The following is a 24,794-nucleotide window of genomic DNA, read 5'->3' on the forward strand; positions in this document are numbered from 1 at the left end:
TGATGACCGGAACACGTCTTAAAAAAGCTGGGACGGGAAGCAACACAAGCCTAGAAAAGTAAGTGTTGCTAAAAAGAAACAGCTGGAGGAACCATCCAGATTTCATCCCATCTTTACTTCTGAGAGACTCCGCCTCGCTAAGATACTCTTTTTATACCCAATCATATTACTGACCTGTTGCCAGTTAACCTAATTATTTGCAAAATGTTCCTCCAGCTGTTTCTTTTTAGTCACACTTACTTTTCCAGCCTTTTGTTGCCCCGTCCCAACTTTTTTGAGACATGTTGCAGCCATCAAATTCAAAATGGCCCCTTTTTTTTCTTAAAACAGTACATTTCCTCAGTTTAAACATTTGACATGTTTTCTATGTTCTATTCTGAATAACATATGGGTTTATGAGATTTGCGTTCACTGCCTTCTGTTTGTATTTACATTTATTTACATTTCACACAGCATCCCAGCTTTTTTTGGAATTGGGCTTGTATATCAGAAATTGTTCTATAACTTTTCGTATGACCTTTTGATCTTCTCTCAGCCGGTCTGCGAAGGAGTTTCCGTCTGAGCCGTAAGGATCGGCAGAGCCCGACAGGGGAGGCCAACGCGTCCGACCCCACCGAGCCTGAGCTGCTCACCTACGAGGAAGTGACACGATACCAACAGCGGCCCAATGAGAGACCTCGGCTAGTGGTGCTCATCGGTAAGACAACAAAGTGTGTCACGTTCATCACAATGAGAAGCTTCGGTCCTGAGGGAACTCACCAGTTCATCAGAATTAGTAAAAGCTTCATCACCTGCTTACGGAGATCAATATTTCTAAAACAAACCCTTGGTTATTACACTGAGTAAAAAAATCTACAGCACGGCCTAAAAGACGTATATATGTGTAACTGAAATCTGGCTTACTTACTCTCTGGGAAACAGAATAAGGATTATTATTATTATTATTATTATTATTATTATTATTATTATTATTATTTTGTTATTGTTCCCTTTCTTCTTCTTTTGTTTTTGTCTAGTGTGTATATGGAATAGAATTGTCTGGTTGCTCTAGCGCCACCATCTTGTCAAATTTGGGCCTAATTCGGACGTACGTTTACGGTCATAAGTTTTGAACCGTGTGTTCAAATGGATTATTGCGCAGTTAACAAGAGAGGGTTGAGCAACAAATAATAATAATGTGTGGGTTTGATGATGCAAAAAACTGCTAGCAGGGCTACATTATGTTGTTGTTGCATTAAAGAGTCTGAAAGAGACCTGCGGTAGCGCTCTTTCATGCACTGAGGGTGCAGCGGTCTGTTGCTGAAGGAGCTGCTCAGGGACCTCAGTATCTCATACAGGGGGTGAGAGGAATTGCTCATGATAGACGCACTCTTAGTTAACATCCTCCTCTCCCCCACCACCTCTATGCTGTCCAGAGGGTAGACCAGGACAGAGCTAGCCCTCTTAACCAGTTTGTTGAGACGTTTCCTGTCCCTCTCTGTGTTCCCGACTCCCCAGGAAACTACTGCGTATAAGATAGCAGATGCTACAACAGTGTCATAGAAAGTTTTAAGCAGGGTCCTATACACACCAAAAGACCTCAGTCTCCTCAGCAGGTGGAGACGACTTTGACCCTTTTTGTACAGGATATCTGAGTTTGTGGACCAGTCCAGTTTATTGTAGAGGTGAACACCCAGGAATTTATATGTCTCCACCCTCTCGATGTCCATACCCTGGATGCTCACCGGCATAGACCGGGCTGGCCTCCTGCAGAGGTCGACTCCCATCTCCTTTGTCTTGCTGGCATTGAGGCAGAGGTGGTTTAATTCAAACCAGTTGACAAAGTCACATACCTTGTGATTGGAGGTTGTTTATTCACCAAAGGTATGTAGACAGACAGCAGATGGACCAGGTTGTGATCTGGGCGGCCGAGCGGGGGAAGGGGTGAAGAACTGTATGCATCTTTTGTGTTTGCACCCAGCAGATCCAATGTTTTATTGCCCCTAGTGTGGCATTTAACATACTCTGTGAAGGTGGGGAGAGTTGAGGACAGGGAAGCAGGATTAACGTCCCCGGAGATGAGAAGGAGGGACCGTGGGTGCGATGTCTGCAGCTGTGACACAACAGTGTGAAGTAGCTCACATACCGTTGTAGCGTCAGCCGAGTTGGGGATGTAGACAGTTATCGCGATGACGTGCGAGAACTCCCTCGGCAGGTAATATGGCCGCATGCTAACCGCTAGCGACTCAATATCCTTAGTGCACCGCTGCTCTTTAACTCTGATATACCCAGGTTACACCATCTCTCATTCACAAACATCGCTATTCCCCCACCCTTCCTCTTGCTGCTCTCCTTTGCTTTCCTGTCCGCCCTCACAAGTTGAAATCCGTCCAGCGTAACCAGTGAACCCGTACTGAGATCGTTCAACCACGTCTCCGTGAAGCACATGATGCTACACTCTCGGTATTCTCTCTGCAGCGTGATTAGCGCCATCAGCGCTTCCATCTTATTGGAGAGAGATCTCACATTCCCCATAATAACGGACGGAATGAACGGTTTGTATCATATTTTTTCTCTCCCGGCCTTTAAGTCCAGCTCTGTTTCCCCTTCTCCTTCTCCTAATTTCCTCAGGGATCACCGGGCTTTCTGTAGGAAGTATCCTGGTGTTGCTCAGTGCTAACAGAGGCTCCCCAGTTTAAACAATCTAGCCGTGATGGGTCTCCCAGTGCGGAGCGGTACAGTCCAACAAACAGAAGAATAAATATTGCTAACCTCCACAATTGCGTATCCATATCTGCAAACGCAACGCCGAGGATTAGTGTAGAAAGAAACATGAAGAAAGCAGAAAAAACAAGGGAAATATAGTAGACGCCCTAACAATATAATATCTTAATATGTCAAAACATAGTTATTAGGTCAACATATTAGCACTGCACCTCAACATTCTTTTTTAAGCTTCCTCTATTGTAGGAGGATTTTCTACCTGAAGATGGTAGCAGGGTTGAAAAAAAAAAGTGTTGTGGTTTCATTTTTGAGTCGCTTTACTGCTTAATACATATTAGGGAGATTTTAAGGTTGAAACTGCACACATTTTTTTTTTTTTTTCGAGCTGTCTTTATTTTAATCCAGAGATGGAGATTTTTGCCATTTTTTTCCTGTGAGGCTTGTGCACATGCACAGATAAAAAAACTAAATAATTAAAAAAATAAATAAATAAATAAAGCATACATGCACTGCATAACCTGATTATTGGCTTACAGCCCTGGTGTGTTTATCTGATTTCTTGAAATGTCTTTAATCCAATTTACCTTTTTACATTTTGACATACTACACGATGTTAAATTGGATAATCTGCTTTAAAAAAAAAAAAAAAACCCTCCTGAAATATTAGCAAAAATGTATGACTTTTTTATTTTTTTATTTTTTTTTTTTAATGCGAGCAACAGACTAAGGCTGTTGTACTTTTTGAACTCTCACAAAAAAAATGTTTGGCTCATTATTTGTTTTGCAGTGAACAAACGTCTTCGCATGAACGCATGAATGTAAATTCACAGCTCTCAGTGGAGAGAAAGTTGAATTTGTTTTGCAGTGTTGGTGTGTTTGTGTCCTCAGGGTCTCTCGGAGCACGAATTAATGAGCTGAAGCAGAAAGTAATAGCAGAAAATCCCCATCGCTATGCTGTAGCTGTACCCCGTGAGTCCCTTTGTATCATCACACACACACACACACACACACACACACACACACACACACACACACACTCACTCCATAAGGCACTTATTGTACAAAAACAATAAATACAATTAAAACTATTAACAATAATAAACATATACTTGTTGGGAAAATCATATTCACAAATTCCTAACTGCACATGCTGTTATACAGGGTTTCAGTTTAGTGAGAAGATATAAACACTGCTTGCAGCCCCATTTATTTTTCAAATTAAATAAACTGTATCTATAATCTGTTTTACACTAATGGCCGTGTAACATGTCTTCTTCCTGTTTTGCTTAGGGTATACAAACTTTTGCACCTCACCATCTCTTTTATATTGTCCGTAGACATGTTGTATTATTTATGTTTTGGTACACTAATGTATCATTTTCTATCGCATCGGAATAAACATCCTGAGAAAAGTTTGAACTCACCAATCATGTATTATTCAACACATGATTTTATTCACAAAATGTCTAGAATAAACAACATTTATCTTCGACTTTAAAAAGGTTGAAATAACCAGCCATATTTTATTCAACACATTATTGTATTCCCTGGAAATGTCCAGAATAAATAATATTTATCTTAAGCTAAAAAGTTTGAAATCACCAGTCATATACAGTATTATTCAACAAATTATTTATTATTTATTTATTGATTTAAAAAAAAAAAAAAAAAAAATATATATATATATATATATATATATATATATATATATATATATATATATATTATATATATATATATATATATATACACACACACACACAAAAAAAAATCTCCTGGCATATTTTATTCAACACATTATTTGATTCACAAGAATTTTCTAGAAGAAAAATAACATTGATCTTAAACCAGAGTGTGTCAGATTAATACTTTTTTTTTTAATACTTTGGAGATTAAAAAAAAATACTAAATGATCAATTAAATCCTGCAATAATCTACATGTAGTATTTTTCTTCTCAAATATGAATATAAAGGTCTTCATTTTTCTAATCACCTTTTCAGTTTCCTCCAAATTATTAAAAAAGTAGGTTGCACACGGCATCATATTATAATAATCATATTATATATTCATATATATATATATATATATATATATATATATATATATATATATATATATATATATATATATATATATATATATATATATTATAACCATCATATTATATACGGGATTATATATTATTAAATATGTATAATATATTATTATATAATAATATAATGATATAATATATTATTATATATTATAAAGATGGACTTTATAATCTGGATAACGTCAAGCTATGATTTGAGTGTTTGAGCATTAGTGTAAAGGACACCTCAGTCTACGTCCTGTTTCTTTAATAAACACTTTGCAAATGCATGAAGTGGAATTTTCTGCGACAGTTTCTTCTTTTCTAACTCTGCTAAAGACACGACGCGGCCCAGGAAGAGCCATGAGAAGGAAGGGGTCGAGTACCACTTTGTCTCCAAGCAGGTCTTCGAAGCTGACGCTCAAAACAACAAGTGAGTGTGTGAGCTGCTCTGAGATTTTAAACCTGCTCCGGTGAATAAGAGTGAAAGCACACGTCAAATAGACAAGGCAGGAAATATGTGAGGAATGGACTCACAGCAGTTTGCTTCAAATGGGAATTTTCTCTCGTTGTGTAATTCGGATTAACAGTCGTATATTGGATCGTGTTTCATAAAGGGATTGTATGGTATCTCTATTAGAAGCGATAAAAGCTAATAAATCACCGGAGTAATAATTTTTAATAATAATAAATGTTGATGACGCCATCATTATTACATCAGATTTTCAACCTGAGATATATATTTTAAACATTTGAAAGAGTCAACCAAACACATGGGAAAGTTGCCTTTTGGACTGTAAAGTTATAACGTTATGAATTTTGTTACCTCCAAAAGTAAAAAAGGAAGGAATTTAGAAAACATTTAACATTTAAATGCTTATATATATGTACAGTATCTCACAAAAGTGAGTACACCCCTCACATTTTTGTAAATATTTGATTATATCTTTTCATGTGACAACACTGAAGAAATGACACGTTGCTACAATGTAAAGTAGTGAGTGTACAGCTTGTGTAACAGTGTAAATTTGCTGTCCGCTCAAAATAACTCAACACCCAGCCATTAATGTCTAAACCGCTGGCAACAAAAGTGAGTACACCCCTAAGTGAAAATGTCCAAATTGGCCCCAAAGTGTCAATATTTTGTGTGGCCACCATTATTTTCCAGCACTGCCTTAACCCTCTTGGGCATGGAGTTCACCAGAGCTTCACAGAATGCCACTGGAGTCCTCTTCCACTCCTCCATGATGACATCACGGAGCTAGTGGATGTTAAAGATCTTGTGCTCCCCCCCCCCCGTAAATTTTACTACAGATACAAAAATGTGAAATTCCTAGAAATTATTAGACATCTGAAAGAGTCAGCCAAACACATGGAAAAGTTGCCTTTTGGACTGTAAAGTTATAACGTTTTAAAATCTAGTTAGCTCCAAAAGTCGAAAAGGAAGGAATTAAGAAAACATTTAACATTTAAATGCTTATATATTAAATATATACCTTTAAATGAGATACAACTTACAGACATATTCAGTTGTTACATCTATAACACTCACTATACAGTTCAGTCTTTTCAGAAGGAAATATACATCATTCATCACGGTTAACGGACTAACTTGTTGCTAACAAATAAATAAACATCGTCAGTGTTTTTCTCACTTTCTATCTGGGTCAGTTCCAAGCGCCGAGGTCTAACTTCTGAAGTAAGTCAAATACAGCATAGCTGCTGTATGAATAGAAAGATTCAGTCAAACATGTGGAAAGTGCCATTTTGTGTTGGCCTTCTAGTAGTAAGAAAATAATGTGTTACACAGGCTGAAGCATGTTAGTGAATAGCGATTAAATGATTAGACAGTTAATATTGTACATTAAAGATATGATTTGTAATATTTAAAAGCTGACCTACAACAATGGTTTACGATACATTAAAAAAATACTGTAGAAGGAATCGATTGAGGATTTGCAAAATTGCCACAGTATGCAACAGACTTGCATTATTTATTTATTTATTTATTTATGTATTTATTTATTTATGTATTTATTTATTCCATTTTAGCTTTTGTTTACATTTTTCTGGCCCTGAAATTAGCTCCATCCCCAGCTGTTCATCTGTTCAGCTCCTTTATATTATATAAAGGCAGCTTAAAGGCACACACAGCTTCATCATGGGTTGGACTTTTGGTTACTTTGCAACTGCAATTCACTTCTCAGACAGCAGAGGGTTCTAACTTTATTATTATTATTTTTTTCACAAACTCCTTCAATGCATTTTGTCCTTTAATGCACTTTCTGTGTTATGTTTCCTCCTGCTCTGTAGGTTTATTGAGTATGGAGAGTATAAAGACAACCTGTACGGCACAAGTATAGAGGCCATCCGCTCTGTCCAAGCCAAGAACAAGATGTGTCTGGTGGACGTGCAGCCTGAGGTGCGGTGGGGGTTTAAACGCCGATCTGAAATCAGAAAAAGCCATGTTTCCTGTTAAAGTCCATCGAAACCTCGCGTCAGTTTCCAGATCCAGCTATGAGAATGATTTCAATACGTTCCATTCTTAAAGGCTATACCAAAAAAATTATATATATATATATATATATATATATATATATATATATATATACATAAACTGAGTATGAACTATTTTGGAAGACTTTTCGCTGAAAAAATTGTTAGTGTATGGAGACTTTTGGGACACCCAGTAGTTTATAATACAAATGGCACTTACAGGAACATTGATTTAAAGTTGAACCTACAAATCTTTTTTCCCCTTTATAAATTCTAGATATTTATCATGAAATCACAGGCTGGTGTAAGCTCACAGATAACAAATATATTTAATTTGTCAATAAAATTTGATCAAAACAAATCAATAGGCCGTAGTGAAAAAAAAAACAAAAAACATAACCTCAATAACGACAACACAAAATCAGATCCCAGTTAATCAGTTTTTATAATTTTTTAGTTGATATCCCAGTCACTTAAACAAAACAAGAAAAAATTCCTCCATCAAAATGTAATGATTTTTCAGCACAGAGAGAATAATATATGACTGGGTAAAGCTTTAAAAGTTCATTGTGAGCAGTTTGTTGTGAGTGGTCAATAATAATAATAATAATAATAATGATAGTGAGTCTTTATTGGTCACAGCACAGTGAAATTCTTTTCTTCACATACCCCAGCATGTTAGGAAGTTGGGGTCAGAGTGCAGGGCCATGACCCTCCAGCACCCCTGGAGCAGAGAGTGTTAAGAGCCTTGCTAAGTGGCAGCTTGGCAGCACCAAGGCTTGACCCCCTGACCTTCTGATCAGTAACCGCTCAGCCAGCACTGCCCTCCAAAACATTAAGCAGAAAAGTCTGGATTGATTGACAGTTGTGTAGATGTTTGGAACTCTCTTAAATTTTCAGTCCCACCTACTTAATTAATAATCTTCTGAAAGGTGCTCTCGTCTCGACTCGATTTTCCCCACTTGAAAGATGCTGTAGTGTATCTTCACTTCCTGTCAAACTAAATAGAGAATGCACTGAATGAGTTCAGTAATGTGAAATAAAATCGAAACATTTAGCAGATTCCGCCAGGCGTATGCAAACTTATGACCTCAACTGTATGTTCACATTAGACACATACATATATACAGTAGTTAAGTGTATTTCTTTCAGCCAAAATTGGTTCCAAAAAGATTCCACAGGCCTACAACGAAGTGTCAAATCTAACACTTATATAAATGTATTGATCTTGATCAGACATGTTCAAATAGTTTGAGCAGATCAACAGCGGAAATGTCGGCCGTGCGGAAACACTTTCTTTGAGGAATATTAGACAGGAGATTTCTGAGACTACTCATTATTCCTCTTCAGTGGTTGGCAGGTCCTGTATTTGTCCACCAGAAACAGATCTTGGACAAACTTTTATGACTGGTCAATGTTTCACCTGACTGATCTTTAATTAAAAGTCTTTGTGTAAATGTGTGTTGTAAAAGCTATACAAATCAAATTGACTTTATTTGATCTTTTTTTTTATTGCTGCCGCAGGCGTTACATACCCTGAGGACTGCCGAGTTTAAGCCTTATGTCATCTTTGTGAAACCTCGGATCCATGAGGGTCGTAGACGTCGCAGTGCTTCTTCGCCCGCAGCAGGAGAGCACGGGAGACTCACAGTGAGTCTTTACGCTCGCTGTTTTCTTCAGCCGTTTCTTGTCCTTCTCATTCCTTCATTTCCATCCTTAGGCTCAGTTCCTGTTGCCAGATGTAACGGACATAACGATATGAAGCATACAGAGTACACACAGAGTTTTATTTAAATGTTCAAATAAATAAATAAATAAATAAATAAATAATAATAATAATAATAATAATAATAATAATAATTATTATTATTATTATAATAAAAGAATTTAAATTCAATCCCAGCAGTCAGAATTGACTGCTCATTGTTTCTAATGAATGTGAAGAACAAATTTGAAAAACAAATCAAGTGCAAGCCTTTGCCTACCCTTAAGACAAAATTAGGAAGACTAAGAAAAAAAATAATAACAGTGAAACAAATCAACATGATATCAGTTCAGAAGTTTACATCTGCCTTTCTGAATGTGATAAATACACTCAGTGTCCTGTTTTTTTTTTTTTTTTTTTTTTTTTTTTTTAAGGAAAACCTGTATACTAGCTGATTTACGAAGTTATCCAATCATTCAATCATGTGGCAGCAGCACAATGCATACAATCATGCAGAATACAGGTCAAGAACTTCAGATAATGGGGGGGATTTTTTTCCCCCCGTAGCATTTTACCCGTAGCATGGTTGTTGGTACCAGATGGGCTGGTTTGAGAATTTCAGAAACTGTGATCTCCTGGGATTTTCACACAAAACAGTCTCTAGAGTTCACACAAAGTGGTGTGAAAAAACAAAAAACATCCTCTGTGCAGAAACACCTTGTTGATAACAGTCAGAGGAGAATGACCAGACCGGTCTGAGTTGACAGGAAGTCTATAGCAACTCAAATAAGCACTCTTTACAACCGTGATGAGCAGAAAAGCATCTCAGAACATGCACAACATATCAAACCGTGGTTGTAAAGAGTTATAATAGGAGTTACTATATCCTTCCTGGCAGCTCAAACCAATCTGTCCATTTTTCTCTGACCTCTCTCATCAACAAGGTGTTTCCACCCACAGAACTGTCTCTCACTCAATGTCTTTTTGGGTTTCGCACCATTCTGTGTAAATTCTAGAGACTGTTGTGTGTGAAAATCCCAGGAGATCAGCAGTTTCTGAAATACTCAAACCAGCCCATCTAGTTCCAACATGATATTATTATTATTATTATTATTATTATTATTATTATTAGTAGTAGTAGTAGTAGTATACACTTTCCCTTTATAACTGTGTTCAATCTGTTACGCCACGGCCAGCAGAGGGCACTGCGGTACGGCCGCTGACTGGTCACGTGACTCTTTTGTTTTCGTTCACTTCCCGCTTGGACACTGAGTTAAGTTTATGTCTCTGATTTGCCACAGGTGCCCATGTTTTGAGTTAATTAGGTTTGTTAGTTAAACCCCCTGTGTGACTGCGCACATCGCGCAGTATTATAGTTGGTTCAGTTGGCCAAGTGAAGGAAGTATACCAGTATGTGCTAATGTGCAGCATGCTAGCGGTCGTAGCTAGGGGACCAGAGTGTGTAGAGTCAGTAGAGACCGCGCTCCCTGTGTTTGTTTATTTGTTTCTGGTTTAAGTAATAAAGACTGTGACCTGCACCTGCATCCACCTCCAGTCTCGTTCCGTAACAGAATCACATGCATATCCACTGAACAGGAGGATAAAACCAGATGTAGTGTGCTGATATATGAAAATAATCAAATGATAACCAAAAGGTTATGTTAAGTTATGTTATGTTGTGGAATAAATGTGATTCCTTCACCAACCTTTCTTCTCTATCTTGATGATAATTAGACGTAAACCACAGTGTCACGCTCTGACACTGGAGACTCCTTCCATAAACGTTAAACATCTCCTCTCAGAAAACTTAACACCATAATTAATGATATATTTTTCTTTGTTAAATAACCGAACGATTTAAAAAAAATAAATAAATCTGTTGTTTTTATATTATTGCGGAGCATGCACGATTCATGTGTCAGATATTAAGAAAACATATTAGAATGAGTACGTTGATATAACCCTTGCGGACAAAACTATCGACAGAGCTGCTGCTATAGAAAATTAATCGACACCTTCTAACCAATCAGATTCGAATGAGAATTCAACAGCATTATAACTCTGGTAAAGAATGCCATAGATTAATGGATCATACATCTTACTATAGAGTGACCATCATTTCTCCATCACAGGAGGAGGATCTGCAGGAGATGCGTCAGTCGGCGCAGCAGATCGAGCAGGAGTATGACCACCTGGTGGATCAGGTCCTGATTAAGGAGGACACTGCGAGTGCCTGTGCAGAACTGCGCATCATCCTCGAGCGCCTGGAGAGGGAGGCCTTCTGGCTGCCAGTCAGCTGGGTCAGGAACTAAAAAAAGAGGACAAAATAGGACACGAGATTCTCTCCTTCACTGCAGAGCATAACTGAGGTCTTTCTGTGGACGATGGACAACTCTAGAAGCTCTCCTGAAGGAGAGGAACAAAACTGATGATCCCTCAAAGTTTGCTACACTTGGGGCATTAAAAAAAACCAAAACAAATCTGAGCATCTTCTATACACAATTATGCATACACAATATGGACAATGATTATATATATGCACCATGGCTGCTTCTTTTTGAATTCTGTTTGTAGATATGAGTTTATTCAAATCATCTAAATTATTTTATTACCCGGTTTTGGAATTTAATTTAAAGAATCGTGCACCGTGTCAAAAAAATATTACATTCCGCACACGTATTTCCCCGGATTATTTAGCAATGTGTTCGTAGCGACTGCTAAAACCTTTCGGATTGAAATGTTACAACTCGACACCCCGACAACCTCCAACCTCTGAACTTTGACAACTCTGTTGATTGGGAAAGAAAAAAAAAAAAAAAAAAAAACATCAAAATGCACACATTTCTTACTGTCCATCTTCAGTACACATTTTAGTGATGTGATACGTGTAAAAGAAAAAAAAATGCATTGTAGATGCATCTTAATATGATGTGACAAAAAATATAATGGTTAACCACTCAACGGGTAGAGGCATGGTAGAGTACAAACGTTTGTAGACCAATATACATGGAGAAAATGAAGACATTTAGGTTTGTTAACGTTAAAAACAAACAAAAAAAAAATGGTCAAATTGTGTATGTTAAGATATCAATAGTGACATTCAATACACTGAATGTGATATAGAGTAAATGTTCTCTAATACCTCGTAACTGCCTACACACTTTTCATTTCTCCACCTAGAAACCATAGGGGATGGAAGCTTGTGCACTCAGTAGTGCAACCTTCATCAGCCATCTTTTTAAAATTGACCACCTATCTGAGTAACTGTACACATTTGAATACTGTTGATTAATGTCCAGGTATTTTTAACGTATTAACCGTTGGTCTCCTGCAGCATATTAAACACATGTTGAACCCCTGGATATGTTGATGTTGATGATTCTGAGCAGAAGGATTTGGTCTTGTTGGATCAAAACGCCTACACGACCACTCAACAGTAGCATCTGAGTTGGGTTTGAATGCAATAAAACATTTTACAGCTTGGTTTGCAGGTTCGTGATCCCTGTATAAATACTCCGTTTAAAACTCGTTGTTGTTGAACTTGGCTAGCAGTCAAATTGGGCTCTTGGTTTTTATAAACGCACGCCTCGATAATCGAACATTACAAAAAGAGTGTACAAGAAACAGTCTCTGGTGTCGAAAATTGTGTGAGTACAATTATGTGTGGCATCCTTGGAAAATTTCACAAGGTGAAATGTTCACACTTTTTACTTTTATATAGTTCTGAGAACTGACTTACATTGACTTCTTTTTCTTTTCTTTTCAATCAAACTATAAAAGTGGGAAGAAAAAAAAAACATGGATGCCTGCATGTTTGTCTGTGATGAGTGATATATATTTACCTCCTCAAAACAATGAACTGTATCATCAATGTTATAGATATTAACAAGCTAATATCTCTGTATGCTGACTGATCTAAAGCAAATACTTGTATTTACAGTACAGTATAACTCATCTGCTACTTTATTTGCTGTTGATGCTGTGAGCAGCCATGTCGATTTGATGCCACATGATGAACTCTAGCGTGAGACATCTGAGTCCCACCTTTCCAGGTAGGAATTCCGTTCTGAGAGGGTGTTTGAGGGGGTGGAAACTACTGAAATTCACTGGAAACTACTGAAATTTCGAGTCACGATTTAGTTGAACGCGGCATTATTTGTACACACGAGTAAAATTCTAGCATTTTAAACTTTGCTCACACCATATTTCATTATTTTCATGTTGAGTCTCAGAAAGCAATTGCTATGTATTGATTTGATTTTTAATACACAATAACTCCTAATTGTTCATGCTAATATTGGTGGGAACATAATCACTGAACAATTCAGTCAATTCTGTTGGATAAATTTCTTATATTTTTAATAGTTCTGTGAAACATTTTAAAACTTGTTCCACTTTCATCATAGAGTGCGTAAAAGCTCTTCTCTGTTTTGACGAGAATCATGTGATGGTGCAAGAGCATGGCAGATTAGGCTAATTAGGCTAATGTCTGTTTCTCTACGGCACATAAACCGATCAGCCATAACATTAAAACCACCTGTCTAATATTGTGTAGGTCCTCCTTGTGCTGCCAAAACAGCTCTGACCCGTCAAGGCGTGGACTCTACAAGACCTCTGAAGGTGTGCTGTGGTATCTGGCACCAAGATGTTTCCATCAGATCCTTAAAGTCCTGTAAGTTGGAAGTTGCGGCCTCCATGGATTGGACTTGTTTGTCCAGCACATCTGACAGATGCTCAATTGTATTGAGTTCTGGGGAAGTTGGACGCCAAAAACACCTTGAACTCTTTGACATGTTCTTCAAACCGTTCCTGAACAATTTTTGCAGTGTGGACGGAGCATTATCCTGCTGAAAGAGGGCACTGCTATTAGGGAATACCATTGCCACGAAGACGTGTACTTGGTTTGCAACAATGTTTAAGTAGGTGGTACGTGTCAAAGTAACATCCACATGAATTCCAGGATCCAGGGTTTCCCAGCAGAACTTTTCCCAGAGCGCATTACACTTCCTCCGCCAGTTTGCCTTCTTCCCATAGTGCATCTCTTCCCCAGGTAAGTGTCGCACATGCACCCTGCCATCTACATGATGTAAAAGAGAATGGGTTTGTTCTGACAAACTGGTGGCTCTGAGCCGAGTAGAATTGGATAGTGATGTGCAACACGTGGCTCAGAGAGCACTCGTTTTTACAACAGAATTCACATACACAGCGATAAGAGTGGGATTACAGAACTGTCTCGAGCACACCTCTACACTTCATGCAAAGTGACACTAAAACAAAACGTAGTGGCACAGTGTAGTCTTGTGCAGTTGACTGTAGAATTGGATTCATCAAGTCTGAACTATTTTCAGACAAAGTACATTTAGCCTGCTTTGTTTTTTACTCATCATCCAGACAGTAGTGACTACTGAATATATTACTGACTAGTTTATGCAGCTCCTAACATGTGAAAGAAACATCTCTGCTAAACTTTTTTGAGTAGTGGTGGCTCACTAGTTAAAAGCTCTGGATTACTGATCGGAAATAAAGGTCAGGGGTTCAATACCAAGCTGCCACTGTTGGGCCCTTAAGCAAGGCCCTTAACCATCTATGCTCCAGGGGACGGCATATTATGGCTGACCCTGCGCTCCGACCCCGACTTCCTGGGATATGAGAAGAAAGAATTTCATACCACTATAATATATATGTGGCAGATAAAGGCTTCTTCTTTCTCATTTGGAGTTTAGACAGAACAAGGATGAGCACTTGTCTTTATGCAATGCCAAAGGGCATGTAAGCTCTTGCACCAACCCTCATTAAAAAATGATCAATAAAATACCGAAGAACCTCATTAAAATAAAATCATTAAATCACAGAAATCTCTGTATGGTAGACATGGCTGGGTAAGGTTTATCATACACCTACTACTGCTTTATTAAATACATTCCGTTCAAAGAAAGAGACGTTTTCTTCAACCTCCCACACATCAGCCTTAAAATGTGTCTTTAAAGTTGTCATAAAACACTTCAAGTCTTTAATTCTTCCAGGAACAGCAGTGCACAAATATGAACAACTTTCCTGTTCTAATCACCTCTAGGCTTTATTTTATTCTAGGCCTTAAAAACAAATCTCAATCTTGGAAATAATACATGAATATTAACGATTGGTATAAACTTAAAGATGCTCTAAAGCCAGAATTACACATCGAACATGAATGAATTGGATCAAAAATCAAAAACAGTGCCAAGCATGCAGTCGTAAGCAAACTCAGATTTGACTTCAGCTTTATTTATTCAGCACTCTGAACAATAGAAATTGTCGCAAAAAAAAAAAAAAAAAAGATTTAGAGAAACCCGGATGGAGCTTTAGATCCTTAATGAGCATACTGAAGACAGTGGTGAGCAAAAAGCCATGAGAGGAAGCATATTCAAATGGGAACCCATGCTCTTTTAGAAGACACTGAAGGGTAGGATTATAACTCATTAAAGTATACAGGTGTAGAAGAGTAACGATAAACAGTAACATCTCTGGCTTTATTGACACTGGAATGATTGAAATGGAGTTTTGGAGGCGATCACCAACAAAGGAATGGACACCAAACAAAATCAGCACTTCCAAAGTCTTCAGAAAATATATCAATGAATGAATGACAGTAGTGAAAAGCTTAAGGAAGCTGCTGACAGGAAGTCAAACGCAAGACCAGGATCGGATTCTACAATGTTCGAACCGTGTATGAAACAGGAAAGCCGGCTACATCGAGTCATAGCAGAGATCAGACGTTACAACATACACACCCATTGAATTAGTGAGAGGAGATGGACGGGATCAAGCAGACACAAAACCAATACAGGAGAGACAGTAGTGCACTGTTCCATAAACATCCCATAAACCAGAAGGAAGACCCAAGAACACCTCGCACAGTGGAGGAAGAACTCAAAGCCCTGTACCACACCTGGGGAACCATACTGAAGCTGACTACAAACAGAAGTCAAGTCTTTATTGTCATTTCAACCATATACAGGTGGTACAGTACACAGTGGAATAAAAAATGTGTGTGTGTGTGTGTGTGTTGTCAATCCAGTCTCTGAGTATTGAGGAGTCTGATGGCTTGGGGGAAGAAGCTGTTACACAGTCTGGCATGAGGGCCCGAATGCTTCAGTAACTAAGAGTTTGTGTGAGGGGGGTGTGGGGTCATCCACAATGCTGGGGGGTATTTCAGAAAGTAGATTATGCGACTGACCTGGATAAGTTTACGCAGAGTTAATGGATAACCTCAGTTTCAGTTCCAGAAACGGAAGGAACTTTCAGGGTATCTCTGAACATATCCTGGTCCGGAGCAGGTTATGTTCCAGGGTTAGTTCGTTTCAGAGAGCTGACGGAGAGCTGCATTGTGTCCCTTTTGAAGAAGATCCAGTCGACGAGGAAGCACGGACTATATGAAATCTTTTTCATACCCAGATGAATATTTGCAGGAGTGTTACCGCTTTTCATGAGAAACGTTAACATGACATTTTGAAACCTCACATCTCCAACGAGACACATCGTGGATCAGCGCTTAACACCGAGCACATTTTATGCATTGACCTTCATTTGTTTTGCCACAGGGAGTTTTCTCTATATAACGTGGGTAATGCAGAGCATGTGGAAAAAGCAACGGTGTGTAGGGCCGTTCAAACAGCACGCCTTGCACTCAAACGGTTCCTACACAATTTTGTGCAGTACCCTGGCCATAAACCATGATGAACCATTGATGAAGATGTCAAGCGGAATCTAGTGAACCAAAGAGATGGCAGGGTGGTACGAGATGTGATCTGCCAAAATCATTTCTAATTAAATGACGAATGCACAAAGTGAACAGTCAAGTGTGGTTCATTGTTTCTTCATTTCTGTAATTGAAAAAAATCATTTGTATTTATTGCTTTACCATTCAACAATAAATGACAAAATAATCATCACTAGGCAAATACAGTACTTTGCCCACCTTTAGCCAGTGCTCCAGCAATTCAATTTCAAGCCTGGCCCTTTTTATGTTCAGCTTTCTAAACTCCATCTGATCCAATAAGGGAACTACAGTTAAGACTGTACACAGCATATTCAGTAAAATAAAATAAGCATGCATATATATCTATATCTATCTATCTATCTATCTATCTATATATATATATATCTATATATCTATCTATCTATCTATATATATATATATATATATATATATATATATATATATATATATATATATATATATATAGACTTATATTTCTAATAAGCATGCTTTAAAAAACCTCTAACTCTGCTTTGCCCTGGGTTTCCATGGTGACTCCTGAAATCGGTGATCCATTAATGTCTTTATGTACTCATAAACTCTGACTTACCAATAGCAGCTTGATTGAACTTCCTCACAGGGGTTCCGGAACCAGAAAACCCTGAGTAATCATTGTTTGGGTTAATGAACCGAGAGTTCAAGATTTATGTGACAGTAAGTTAACCTTGCTTTCTGGAACAGCCAACTGGTGGCTTTGCAGATGAAGCATATAGTGTAAACAGAGCTGGCCCAAGGCGTAAGTGAACCTAGCAGCTGCTAGGGCCCCTGTGGCCACCAGGGGGAGACCAAGAGCTCGTGAAATGGCTTGAATTCAATTTATTATATTATATAAATATATACAATTTATATATATATATATATATATATATATATATATATATATATATATATATTACAATTTATATATTTATATATATATATTTCATATTATATATATATATATATATATATATATATATATATATATATATATATATATATATATATAAAACAAACGCAATATGTCACAGTTTATCCGTTGTAGATATAGTGTTTCTCTTGAGTAATGAAAACGTTGTACTTATTCAAACAAGCATGGGGTATCCCAGAAAGCAGGTTATGCGACTTACCTGGGTAAATTTACTCAGAGTAAACAGATGACCTCAACTTTTGGTTCCAAAAATGGAGGCAACTTTCAGTAAGTAGTAAGTAGTCATAGCAACTTACTCTTTGAACAGAACCTGCTCTGAAGCAGGTTATGTTCAAGGGTTAGTTTGTTTCAGAGAGCTGAAGGAGTGTATTGTGCCCTTTTGAAGAAGATCCAGTGGACGAGGAAGCACGGATTATATGAAATCTTTTTGGTCGTGAAAGGGTGATAAGACCACATATAGATGTGTTTTTATATCCGGATGAATATTTTGGGAGCACTAGCATTTGAAACCTCACATCACCAACATGGCACATCGTGGATCGGCGCTTAACACTGAGCAAATTTTATGCATCGACCTTCATTTCTTTTTTTTTCTTTTTCTTCCACTTTTTTTTTTTAGCAGAGAGTTTTCTGTATAACATGGGTGATGCAGAGCATGTGAGAAAGGCAACTGTGTGTAGGGCCGTTTGTACTGTATGATTTGCACTCAAACGGTGTTGTTGAGATGTGATCTGCCAAAATCACTTCTAATTAAATGACTAATGCACAAAGTGAACAGTCGAGTGTGGTTTCTTTATTATCTGTCATTGAAAAAGACATTTGAATTTATTGCTTTACCATTCAACAATAATTGACATAATAATAATAATAATAATAATAATAATAATAATAATAATTGGTAGGCAAATACTTTCCACCTTTACCCAGTGCTTCAGCAATTCAATTTAAAGCCTGGCTTCTGACACCACATGAATGTAGTATAATTTAACCAGCGATCACGTACGGTGATGATGCTTGTTATATCCATTTCGGAGGACTAGATGGCAAATATTTAAGTCGACAGTGCAGGCATTTAAGTGGCACCGAAATCTGCATTCTGATTCGGTCAGGTACATTCCCGGTCATATAGGTACCAGTGCTATATTGGCACCGGGTCTCGGTACCCAGCCCTACTGGTGATCTTCAAACAAACAAACAAAAAACTCTCAAACAGATACTGGTGATTTTTAAGCAAAAAAACCTAAAACAGGTACTGGTGATCTTTAAACAAACAAACAAACAAAAAACTCAAACGGGTATTGGTGATCTTTAAACAAACAAACAAACAAACAAACAAACAAACAAACAAACAAACAAAAACTCAAACGGGTACTGGTGATCTTTAAACAAACAAACAAACAAACAAACAAACAAACAAACAAAAAAACTCAAACAGGTACTGGTGATCTTTAAACAAACAAACAAACAAACAAACAAACAAACAAACAAAAAACTCAAACAGGTACAAGTGATCTTTAAACAAACAAACAAACAAACAAACAAACAAACAAACAAAAAAACAAACAAACACTCAAACAGGTACAGGTGATCTTTAAACAAACAAACAAACAACAAAAACTCAAACTGGTACAGGTGATCTTTAAACAAACAAAATCAAACAAACAAAAAACTCAAACAGGTACTGGTGATCTTTAAACAAGCAAACAAACAAACAAACAAACAAAAAAACAAACAAACACTCAAACAGGTACAGGTGATCTTTAAACAAACAAACAAACAACAAAAACTCAAACAGGTACAGGTGATCTTTAAACAAACAAACAAACAACAAAAACTCAAACAGGTACAGGTGATCTTTAAACAAACAAACAAACAACAAAAACTCAAACAGGTACAGGTGATCTTTAAACAAACAAACAAACAACAAAAACTCAAACAGGTACAGGTGATCTTTAAACAAACAACAAAAACTCAAACAGGTACAGGTGATCTTTAAACAAACAAACAAACAACAAAAACTCAAACAGGTACAGGTGATCTTTAAACAAACAAACAAACAACAAAAACTCAAACAGGTACAGGTGATCTTTAAACAAACAAACAAACAAACAAACAAACAAACAAACAAAAAACTCAAACAGGTACAGGTGATATTTATACAAACTGGAAAACAAATTGGTATGTGTGAGTGATGTAAATACCTCAAATTAAAAAACGCATGGGTGTTTACTTTTCTACTCTAACAGCAGGTGTTTGTGTTTTCATGCAGGTGTACATGCATCACAGTGCCTCCATCTCCTATACCACACATGCTGCTGCAGTGGAATGTTCTGGTGATGTCTGTGGATCTGCCCATTTTCTACTCGGGTAGGTGCGTTGTTTATCTGGCACTGTTACACCAAGCTTGCGTTAACGGTCAGAACACACAGATCTTATATTAGCTTTAGATTTAACATGGTTACATCCTCTTGTGTCAAATCTATGCTAATTACTAGATTCATTATTCTCAGTACTTTTGGTAAGCTGGTGAGCAGGAATGCTAAAAAAATGGTGTGATAGAGTTTTCTTTTCATTTTAAAGCGGTGGTTTGCAATTAGTAGAGCCCTCTGTAGTTAATGAGGTGAATTAGCGCTATTACAACTATTTGAAACTACTTTAGCCCTTTAAGATCACAGGCACAGCTGGAGAAGTCATGCTGGGGGTAGAGCTCATTTCTGGGCCAGAAAAAAAAAATCAACAAATTACTGAAATACAGAAACTAACCAGTAATCGTACTAATGAAATCGTCTCCATATTTAACAGAGTGGAAAATACGTTACATCTTGAAACCTAACTGACTGGATTAAAAATAATAATAATAAGAATAAAGGTAATCACATATGTTGAACCGTGAGGTGACTGCATGTTGTGTTAGCAGAATAGTTATATGACATGTGCCCAGGTTGGGGTGTGGTCATCCATGGGAGGTGGGGTTAAATCCAAATACCCGCTTCTCAGGAAGCATACTGAATAGTTAATCGAGCTGAAATCTGGTGTACAGCATTGCTGCGCTAATCTGTAAGTGGGTTTCTAATGGAGACTGTTACTTAAAAAAACATGGCTGCCATTAGCCAATCAGCTTTCAGCAGGCATTCCACAGGGTTAGCATTACTGTCATGAAACTTGAACAGTATTATAATCTCTGGTCTTTTTATTGTTCTCTTTTACTTAGCAAGAAATGGCCCTGGTTAGGGTGCATGTGAAGAGTGCTTGGACCCCACAGATTGCTGCTTGCAGCTATATTTAGGAAACTTTGCCTGAGGCTTAAATAAACTAAGTACATTCTGCTCCAGTTTGCTGGAGGTGATTTTTCCTATAGTTTATTTTATTTCACATCATGATGTGTACAGCCTGCATTCTCATCCTGCCTTCTTGGGTATAAAACGCCTCTCAAAATCACCTCCAGCAAACTGGAGCAGAATTACCTTGGAGTTTATTCAGACCTCAGGCTGTGTTTCTACACTTCAGTAACATGGCTTAAAGCTGTAACGCACTGCAGATTCAGAATTTAATGCGTGAGGAAGACTAGACGCATTCTTTTTTTCCTTCTCCTGTGGCAGAACATTTATATGATGAATCAATAGTCATTTCATTGCATTTTCCGAGTCTAGCAGCTTTCGCATCAAAAATCGTTTTACAGTTATACTGCGGTTTAAAAAAAAAAAAATTGACCTAAATTTAAAAGAATCAATATATATTTGTGCTAAAATCCTAACAAAAGCGTATTTATCTAGTTAGCGTTTCTGAGTAGCTAGCTACCTAGCTAGCTAACCTGCTCGCTAAATATTCAAATGTGTTAAGATTAGCTAATCACTCACCCGTTGTCTGCGATTCCTGTTTAATTGAAGGATGTAATGAGACTCAAGCTTATTGTGGGTTAGAGCTTACACCCCTGACTTTCAGGATTCCTTTAGCTGCAACTGCTAGCATAATAATATATAGATAAAGAAATAAACAAACGTCAAAATGGAGTATTTTGTAGGTTTTTTTTTTAGGTTGTTTATCAGCGATAGCATTCCTCTAATATCACAGTGATTTGCCAACAATTAAAAATGTATTAGCAAACGACACATTGCAATTTTTATCAGTTTATACGTACAATTGGATGTACAATGGAACGTCCGCGAGACTGGCGTCTTCAGGGCAGAGACGCTTGTGCGTTATATCAACAACTATACATGTTTCTTTTGTTGAACTAATTTGTAAAATCTTATTCGTTTTAAGACGGTGTGGATCCGTTTAGAACGAGCGCATTAATATAAGCCTGTTATTTATGTTAGAGTCGTACGTGTTTGTCAGAGCTTCAACAATTTCTGATCTGGAAATTTCTACGGCGCTGTGGTATAAAACTTTGTAATGGAAGCATTCACTATTTAAAAAGAACGCTCGTCATCGCTCAAGCCATATCCATGCTGCTTAAAATGCCAGCACTCCCAATTTAAAACAACTGACTGTAGCACAATACCACCAGCTTCACACAGGAAAACATTAGGCTACATCTTCTCGTCTGTAAACAACCCCCCCCCCCCCCCCCCCCCACTCTTCAGTGATTAAGGATCTTGTGTTCATCCAGAGCCACTGCTGGCACAAACAATTAAACTGGATAACACTCGATCTCATTAATGTGGCACCGTCTACCAAGAACACATCAATTATCAGCCCTACTCTCTCTCTCTCTCTCTCTCTCTCTCTCTCTCTCTCTCCCTCTCTCTCTCTCTCTGCCTGTCCGTCTGTCTGTTTCTCTTTCAATTCCTCAATTTCTCACTATCTCTGTCTCTAGCACCATGGCATTTGATAAGTGCAAGCATGCTTCTTTGCTTATGTGCTCTTACACACAATATCTGAATGCCCCTCCCTCCCCCCTCTATGAGATTTTATTTTATTTTTCATACATAATAACCCCCCCCCCTCCCCCCTCCAAATAATCACACACTGTACTACTCATGTACAGTGCTTAAGTTGTAAATCTGCAGGTCCCGGAACAATAAGAGGGTAGCGATCTGGCAGGTCGGGAAGCTCACAAAAGGTCCCAATCCTCGGACCTACAGACATGTAAATGTGCTTCTAGTATCTCACGTAGCCAACAATATTTAGTGCTGATAGATAGGCCTGTGTAATTGATCACATTGGTACAGTGACGTAACAGCATAACGAACTTAATAGCAGTGCGTATTCTCAGTACAAAGGGAAACATTTATGGATTGCACATTCTGTCAGCTTATGTGCCATCACCTCTGTTAGCTACAAATCACATTTGCCCAAAGCACTTCGAAAAACAAAGCTACGTTTCATACGGTAAGCGTACTTACAATAAACTAACCGTACCTGCACAACATAATCAAGAAGAAATCGTCTTGCCTAAAACAAAATATTCCACAAAGCCGTCATGCTGGCGTCCTCCTACTCTTCTCTGTGTCCCTTACTTATCCACGAGCACACAAATGGCGCAGGTTGACAACGTTTAAGCCTCGTACGCGCTTCTAAAAACCTTCCACTATCAGGCTATAGTGTTCTCACTGTGGGAACGGTCACCAAACTGCTTCATCAGTGACCTGCTGCTGCTTGCTGTCCTGGACTCTTGCCTTTTTTAAATATTTTGTTTGTGTTTTTAAAAATGCTGGTAAACGATAACTGCTTTCTTTTCGCCATGACACACTCTACAGCGCACGCTACGTGACTGTAGGCTTCGCTTCATGACAACAAATTCAGGTGAACACAGGGGAGCTATATTTTAGAGGTGCCGGATCAACTTAAAAAGGTTCCGGAACACAGGAGCGCTATATATATATATATATATATATATATATATATATATATATATATATATATATATATATATATATATATATATTTTTTTTTTTTCCAGTTTCATTTTTATTGAACATTTCTGCTGGACATTTCTGCTGAACATTTCTGTTGAACATTTCTACTGAACAAACATTTCTGCTGGACATTTCTGCTGAACATTTCTACTGAACAAACATTTCTGCTGAACATTTCTGCTGGACATTTCTGTTGAACATTTCTACTGAACAAACATTTCTGCTGGACATTTCTGCTGAACATTTCTGTTGAACAAACATTTCTGCTGAACATTTCTGCTGAACACGTCTACCAAACATGTCTGCTGAACATCACCTTTTTTCTTCTCTCCTCCCCTCCCTTTCCCAAATATTCCATTGAGAAGAAGAAAAACAAACAAACAAACAAACAAAAAAACAAACAAATTGAGCAACACACAGCAGTAAACATTCACAGTTTTTTTTTCTTTTTATACTAACAAAGGAAAACAAAATTAAAAGTAAGCTTGGACTGGTTGAAGACGAGGCGCGCTGCAGCATTCTGGATCATCTCAAGGGGTTTGATGGAGCTGCTGGGAGGCCTGAAAGCAGTGACTTGCAGTAGTCCAGTTTAGAGATAACAAGAGCCTGGACTAGAATCTGTGTAGCCTGTTTGGTGATGTAGGGTCGGATTTTCTTGATGTTGTAAAGGATGAACCTACAGGACCTTGCAGTTGCTGAGATATGGTCTGCAAAGGTCAAGCCATCATCAAGAATCACCCCAAGGTTCCTGGCCGTCCTGGTTGGCATGAGTGTGAGTGAGCCGAGCTGTACAGTGAGGTTGTGGTTGATTGAGGGACAGGCTGGGATGACGAGAAGCTCAGATTTTGCCTTTAAAATTTAAGTGGGAAGTGACTCCATAAAGTATACGATAAAGGGATGCCATTTATAAAAAAAAAACTTGTCCGTACAACCCTTCATCGTATACCTTATTTTCTCGAGTTTTAGAAAAAACATCACGTCCTTTAGCCACTGGGAGATAGATGGGTATTTAGCAGACTTCCAATGCAACAGTAGGGAACGTTTTGCTATAAGGGATGTGAAAGCAATAACATCCTTATGTATCGAGCTCAATGGAGCTGAGTCATCAGGAATCCCAAATACAGCAATCGATGGGCAAGGCTTTAAATCTACCCTGAGAATAGTGGACATGATGGTAAAAAAAACAGACCAAAAACCATGGAGATCAGGGCAGAAGAAAAACATATGGCCAAGATGGCAGGGAGAGCCA

At 37.9% G+C, this 24,794-nt stretch overlaps 1 protein-coding gene and 1 long non-coding RNA gene across 2 annotated transcripts in view; one reads left to right on the top strand and one right to left on the bottom strand.

The window, feature by feature from the left end:
- Positions 1 to 11,809, top strand: part of mpp3a (MAGUK p55 scaffold protein 3a) — a 39,297-nt gene extending 27,488 nt beyond the window's left edge. Inside the window, exons 14-19 of the mRNA XM_017484836.3 lie at positions 536 to 697; positions 3,592 to 3,672; positions 5,115 to 5,208; positions 7,089 to 7,197; positions 8,796 to 8,921; positions 11,109 to 11,809. Coding sequence (XP_017340325.1) covers positions 536 to 697; positions 3,592 to 3,672; positions 5,115 to 5,208; positions 7,089 to 7,197; positions 8,796 to 8,921; positions 11,109 to 11,288 — 752 coding nt within the window. The 3' untranslated portion in view covers positions 11,289 to 11,809. The remainder of the gene's footprint in view (positions 1 to 535; positions 698 to 3,591; positions 3,673 to 5,114; positions 5,209 to 7,088; positions 7,198 to 8,795; positions 8,922 to 11,108) is intronic.
- On the bottom strand, positions 6,142 to 11,201 carry LOC108274640 (uncharacterized). The gene is made up of 4 exons (XR_001814509.3): positions 11,072 to 11,201; positions 8,807 to 9,000; positions 7,941 to 8,271; positions 6,142 to 7,222 (listed from the first exon to the last, which is right to left on the bottom strand). It is a non-coding gene; the product is annotated as an uncharacterized LOC108274640 (long non-coding RNA).
- Positions 11,810 to 24,794: the final 12,985 nt, after the last annotated feature.

This window comes from Ictalurus punctatus, chromosome 2 (assembly GCF_001660625.3).
Source record: "Ictalurus punctatus breed USDA103 chromosome 2, Coco_2.0, whole genome shotgun sequence".
NCBI classification, from domain to species: Eukaryota; Metazoa; Chordata; class Actinopteri; order Siluriformes; family Ictaluridae; genus Ictalurus; species Ictalurus punctatus.